The 6,709-nt window shown below is 47.5% G+C and overlaps 1 protein-coding gene across 1 annotated transcript; it reads right to left on the bottom strand.

Annotated features, from left to right (window-relative positions):
• Positions 1 to 1,757: 1,757 nt before the first annotated feature.
• On the bottom strand, positions 1,758 to 5,558 carry LOC128114186 (popy Class I histocompatibility antigen, A-1 alpha chain-like). The gene is made up of 6 exons (XM_052744019.1): positions 4,087 to 5,558; positions 3,595 to 3,864; positions 3,133 to 3,408; positions 2,277 to 2,552; positions 2,041 to 2,148; positions 1,758 to 1,798 (listed from the first exon to the last, which is right to left on the bottom strand). The coding sequence occupies exons 1-6, from the start codon at positions 4,157 to 4,159 to the stop codon at positions 1,758 to 1,760; spliced, it is 1,044 nt and encodes a 347-aa protein (XP_052599979.1). The 5' UTR covers positions 4,160 to 5,558.
• Between the last annotated feature and the right edge of the window lie 1,151 nt (positions 5,559 to 6,709).

Here is a 6,709-nt window from a genome sequence, read left to right as displayed (position 1 = left end):
CAAACAAAAACCTGAAAGAAGAAAGAAGCAACTTAGGGCAAGAAGGATTTATTTTGCTTTTTTATTTAAGGTACAAGCCATCCTGGTAGGAAAAGCATGGTGGAGTTCATGGAAGCTGGAGCACATGGCTGGGATGACTCATGTCTCCATGCATCAGGCAGCAGAGTGTGGGGATACTAGCTCTTATCTCCCTTTTCTTCAGACTGGGCTCCCAAATCACAGGTTGGTGTAACCCACATTCATTGAAGCCCTCCCCTTCTCAGTTAATCTTCTCTGGAAACGCCTTCACAGACATTTCCAGAATTGCAAGTCCTGGGAGATTCTAAATCCAGTCAAGTTCACAATGAAAATTAGCTTTCAGAGCTACAGGGTGAGTTCCAGGTCATCCTGGGGTACAGTGTGAGAACCTGCCAAAATAAAGGTAGAGGGAGGACTGGAGGATGGCTCAGTAGTTAAGAACATTGGTTAAACTTCCAGAGGACCAAGGTTCAGTTCCCACCATTTGGTGGCTCACAACTCCCTGTAACTCCAGCTCTAGAGAATCTAATGTCCTTTTCTGGCCTCCTCAGGATGGTGCATACACAGTGCACATAAACTCAAGCAAGCAAACATATGTACACAAAATTAAATAAATAAATAAATCTTTATTAAAAATAATTGACTGGAGAGATGGCTTAGTGGTTGAGAGCACTGGCTGCTATAGCAGAGGAGCTGGGGTTAGTTCCTAACACATACACCTTGACTCACAATCATCCAGTTCCAGGGGATACAATAAGTTTTCTGTCCTCTGAAGGCTCCTTCATGCATGTGGAATGCATACTCACACACACACATAAATGATAAAAATATTTTTAAAACCTTTCTCAAGGCAGGGAGGGCTCTATGCTCAACTATCTAAGACAGGTCTTGGAAGAAGCCTGAGTATTTTAGAACAAGATTTGTGGTCACTATAATGAAGAACAACCTCAAATGGGAATATAATATTTTTCCCTGAGAAGGTAAGAAAGGATAATGTCATCAGCCCTGAGTTGTCATGTTGGCAGATACATATTGTTTTCTGTCCCATGGGGTTTAGCTTCAGGTGGAAGACATTTACATAATGGGAGCCTCTGACTATTTGCTATCTGAAAATTCCCCAGATTGATTTCTTATTTCCATGTAAAGATAGTAGAATTCAAATTCTTGTCCTTACTAAACATAAAGAAAGTTTACCTGATATCAGAGGGTTGAAGATTATTTTATTATTTTATTATGGAACCAAGTGAGTATTCACAGCTAGGTGGAAAACACACAAGCCTATCAATGCCAGGTGCCACCCAGGATAAACCGTCCCTGTCACTGGACACAGGTGCTGGTCACTGTGGCTGGGACATTTTCCCTGCAGCTCCTGGAAACGATGTTGCAATGTTACACTTGCCAAAAGCATTCTGTGCAGTTCTAGCTTTTCCTTATCACCATGTGCTGAGCCAAAGTCCAGCATGTGGTCATTTGACTGGTGGAACCAGGAACTCATGATGTGCGCAGCTGCAGGAATGTTTTTGGGGAGGTAATGGAGAGACTTGGTCTTTGCTCCTTTCTAGACTCTCAGAGGGCTTTTTCCCTGAAGTGTAAAGAGAGTTCAAGAGCTGAGACAAATGGTCAAGGGATGGGGATAAAATGGGAAAAATCAACTCTTACAACAGACTGTGTAACTACATCCTTTTCCATGAAGGTAGGGAAAATGCAGAATGGGAGAACTCAGAAATTCCTTCCTGAGTTCAGAACCTCGGGAATATTTTTAGAATTATTATCTGAAGACCTAGATTCAAATCAGGAAATAGGAGGGAGATTTGCAAGAAAAGCCCAAGTTCCTGCCTGGAGATCTATCCCAACCAGCATGTCATGTCCAATCACATCAGTGTGAGATATTTGTCACTTATTTTCAAATATGCCTTAGAAAGTATTAGAACACAAAGTCCTAGATCAGATAAGCACACATATATGTATATGTCTTATAGTAACAGTAAGACAAAAGCGCTCAGATAAGACCCCATTCCCTACCTCTGCTCTTCCTCATCACAATGGCAACCACAGCTCCAGTGAACACAACTCCAAAGAGAACCAGGCCAGCGGTAATTCCCATGATGGGGATGGTGGGTTTTGGAAGGTCTGAGAAAGGAAGGGAAAAAAAGAGGTGTGGGCTCTGGCCACCTGTTCTTAGCCATGACCCTCTCAGGGTCTTGAGAAGGGCTCCCACTTTTCCTAACGACCATCTCTGTGTCCACACCACTCCTTACCCCATCTCAGAACAAGGGGCTGAGTTAGTGCTTCATGGTGCACATGACATGTGTATCTCTGTTCCTCTCCAGAAGGCGCCACCACAGCTGCCCACTTCTGGAAGGTTCCATCCCCTGCAGGCCTGGTCTCAACAAGGTCCATGTCCTGGGTCTGGTCTTCTTCATCCAGCTGCCAGATCAGGGTGATGTCTGAAGGGTAGAAGTCCAGGGCCCAGCACCTCAGGATGCTGTCTCCTTCGGGTCTGGGGTGCTGGGTCACATGTGCCTTTGGAGGATCTGAGGGAAACAGACAGTTCAGGCATCTAAGATTCTTTCCTGAACTGCATAGTACTTATGTGACCATTCTGGGAATGGAGAGAACTTGGGTGGTGGAGGGATTTAAGCACCATACAGTAGTCTAGACTCAGGTATCTGGGATAATCTACTCCTTGGAAAGCTCTAGAATCAGGATGATTCAGGCAATATAGACTTCAGGATTCCCGAGGGAGAAAGGAACGTCTGGTCCTGACTGGGTGAGGGCTGAGAGACTCAGCATCACTGGAGCCAGACGCTGAAGACTTTGGTTATGGGCAGAGAGCTGCATGAGAGGCCATGGATCACAAAGGGCTGCAGACTGGGAGCTGTTGTTGGTTATTTCAGGGATCTTCTCTCCTTCCTTCCTTTGGCAGACTCTCAACCGTCCTGAGACAAGGCTGATCCCTCTCTCTGGTGTGTTTGATCAGGATACCCGGGATCACTCTTCCCTCTCCAGATGCAAAGAAGATAAGTAGTATTCAAACCCATGTTCCTCCCTTCTGGGGAGACGCGAGCCCCAGCCCGAGGATAGATGGAGGAGATTCCTCAAGGCCCCTTGTACCTGCTCCTAGCAGAGTCTCCTTCCCTATCTCCAGGTATGTGCGGAGCGACTCCACACACTCGCCGGTCAGGTAGGATCGCCTTTGCTCCGCGACACCAGCCTCCTCCCACTTGCTCAGCGTGATTTGCGCCGCCGAGTCGCCTGCGGTCCAGGAGCGCAGGTCCGGGTTTAGGGCGAGGTAATCGCGGCCGTCGTAGGCATGCTGCTCGTACCCGCGGAGGAAGAGTCCCTCTGGCCCCACGTCGCAGCCGGACACACACTGAAAGACGTGAGAGCCTGGCCCCGCCCCGGGTCTTATTTGAACCCCAAACCGTAAGAAACCCGGTCTCGGGTCCCCTGAGGTCCAGGCTCTCCGCGAATTCCACAGCCTCGGGCAAACCTCACACCTGAGTACCCGGGAATTCGGTGTCGTCTGTGAGGATGAGGAGTCGTGACCTCAGTCCCAGCCCTGGGATCACTCACCATCCTCGCTATGGTTGTAGACGCCCATAGCCTCCTTCAAGTTCACTCGGGAATTCTTTGCAATGTCCTTGACGGTCCGGGTCTGCCGCTCCCAATACTCAGGCCCCATCTGCCTCACCCACAGCGCGCGGGGCTCCATTCTCTGACTTTCCCCCTGGTTGTTGTAGCACAGGAACTGTGAGTCGTCCACGAAGCCGACGAAGATGAAGGCAGGCTCTCTCGAACCAGGCTGGGACGTGACGGTGGCCAAAAACTGCAAGGAATGGAAGCCTGGCGGCGGAGGGCGGTGAGATCCAGACCCTCCTTCCGGAATCTGTGGCGGTGCTGCGGCGGGAGGGGAGCTGGGAGCAGCAGGGCATAGGATGCAGAATAGAGAGAAAGGAGCGGGAGGGTCTGGCTGGGAGATTCGGAGACCCGGTTTCCGGGGTACTGTCCCAGCCCGCCCGACGCCCTTGCTCTTCCTGACATTGGCAGTTTCTGGCCAGCACTCACCTGCCTGGACCTGGGTCAAGGCCAAAGCTCCGGTGAGCAGCGGTAGGAGGGCAGAAAGCGCGGAGCTTCCCATCCTTGGTGTTTAGAAGGCCCAGAGCAACTGAGACCTTGTTCCTTTCTGTGGACGGTATAGCCTTGTGGTTTCTGGGGAGAGACCATGGTGACTGAGCTTTCTGCAGAATTCAGACATGCAGTGGGAGTGAGGACAAGTGTTCAGGCAGAAGGACCAGGACAGCTGAGAAAGGTGGTGAGCTGGAGAAACTCAAAGGTAAGGAGGAGTCCCTAACCCTTGGCTTCTTGTCACCCCACATACCTCCTTTACAGACCAGACCTGAGAGTCACGCCTGAGATCAGGGAGATTAACACCCTCTTCCCCCTGCACCTAGGGCTGGGAGCTGTGCCTGAAATTCCCAACATTTTGTTTTTAGGATCTCTGTACGCTTTCACAAATAAGTGAGGTCCTCAGAGAGATCTTGCATGTTACATCCGCCCCACATTTATCATTTTAAAAATCAACAACAACAACAGCAGCAGCAGCAGCAAAAATAGGGGCTGGAGAAATGTACAAGACCTGGGTTGGGTTTCCAACATCCATATTGGGCAGTTTTGTTTTGTGGCAATATAAATGAAGGTTCCTCAAAATTAGATAATCTGGAGATCAGGAATATGGATACAACCACCAGTAACTTCACTTTCCGGGTTATAGCGCCCCCTTCTGGCCTTCTCAGGGTCCTGCAACAATTGGTGCACAAACAGACAAGTAGGCACACACATATACACATGAAACAAAAACAAATAAGTCTTTTATATATATCTGAAAGATAGGCCAAGTATGGTGGTGCAGGCCTGTAATCTCAGCACTTGGAGGGCTGAGAGAGGCTTGTTACAGTTTGAGACCAGCATAGGCAACATGAGACCCTGTCTCCACACAAACAAAAACAGAAAACAAAACAGGACATTTAAAAAGTTGCCTTTTTTTTATCCTGTAAGTAATTGGTGTTGGATAACACAATAATTAATAATTCCAATTGCAATTGGGTTCCTTGGCCTGGAGTCATACTAAGTGTGAGACCAAAATGAGCCATCTTAGAAATAAGACCAAAATGCTTTCACCCTAAAATTAAGGCCTAATATTTCTCCTTTTGGGAATAGGCCATTAGTTACTGAAAGAAGTCAGTTCAGATTCCAGAAACCAGGAAGTGTAAAAGTACAGAGTCACAAGATAGTCACAAGGTAATGCCTGCCAGACTATGGAATGTCCTCTCCCTGGTTTCCAGGGTAACTGACCACAGAAATGCCCCCACCTGAGGGCAGCCAATGAGAAATGGCTAGAATTCCCTAGAAGTGAGCCAATCAGAATTGTACCCATACTAGCACACTTAAATGATGTAACCTTGTGATTTTTCCCTTTAAAAGCTGAGCTTGCAGATAGGTGGGCACTTCCTCCAGCCTCCACTGCTTTGGATGTATTGGACGAAGTCCCTGCCTAGGCTTGTATTGTACATCCAGAATTAAACCTTGCTTTTGCATTCCGACATGCTCGTCTTTGGTGGTCTCTCTGGGGGTCACATTCTGGGCACAACACTAAGATGCCAACAGATTAACCCACTGTCAGGAGTGTTACAGTGAATAAGTTATAAGTGTTACCTCAAGTAAGTTATAAAAGAAAATATTATGATGTCTTGGATGCATCTAAGTGACTTTGAGGGTTCCACAGAACATGCTTTAAGAACTGCTGTTCTATGTTGGGCCTGAGTGGCAGTAGACTACAAGCTCATCTTCACATCCAGTTATATAGCTCACTGCTCCTGACCACTGGAGATTCCTGTTCTGCCCACATGATTGACTTAGATCTATAGGAGTGGTTTGAAGCCACAAGAGACATTCAGAAACTTCTTCAGATAACTCAATTGTTTCTTTGTGGTGATGCCTTTTGGAAAGCAATTTTAGAAAAAAGAGAATAATCTCGGCAGTGCTCTAGCTTCCCAACAAGGCCCCCTCCTGCTCTCAAAGTGCTGTGTCAAACCAATCATGAGGCAGATGAGGAACCCAGAATAAGAGGCTGGCAGACTAGGATGGCAGACTCTGTCAGAACACTCAGGCCTTGGGGCATGCATGCTGTTAGAGGATCCAATCAGCACGAAAAAAGTACCATAGTATGAATCTGTGAGGCAAAGGGTTGTCCCATGATACCTTTATCAATCCCATTTTGTGGCAGTACAGTTCAAAGTTTCTCAAAATCAGGTAACCTGGAGTTTGAGAGGAAGTTAAGGCTTCTGAGGGAGAGAGGATGAGCTTTAGAGTGAGAGGAAGGCACAGAATGAGAGACGTAGTGTGAAGGCCTAGACTTGACTTTACAGGCTCCATCTTAGGGAAAGGGCCACCATCTCAGACCACCTGCTGTACTCAGTTCCAGGAAGGACCTCAGGAATGTGCCATGACAACTCAACAGTATCCTCCTGCAGACATTCTGTCTGCAGTTTATGGCCCTTGAAGGTATCTACATAATCCTGCTGAGCAGTCCAGATAATCCTGTTCAGTGGATTGTTGTTCCTCAGCAAAAGTCTAACCCAATGGTTTCAAATGTGGTTTTGTGCCCAAAATCTAGACCAATAGTTTCCAA

The sequence above is a fragment of the Peromyscus californicus genome, unplaced genomic scaffold, assembly GCF_007827085.1.
Source record: "Peromyscus californicus insignis strain IS unplaced genomic scaffold, ASM782708v3 Scaffold_19__1_contigs__length_69161282, whole genome shotgun sequence".
In the NCBI taxonomy this organism is placed as follows: Eukaryota; Metazoa; Chordata; class Mammalia; order Rodentia; family Cricetidae; genus Peromyscus; species Peromyscus californicus.
This window is presented reverse-complemented; position numbering and strand designations above follow the sequence as displayed.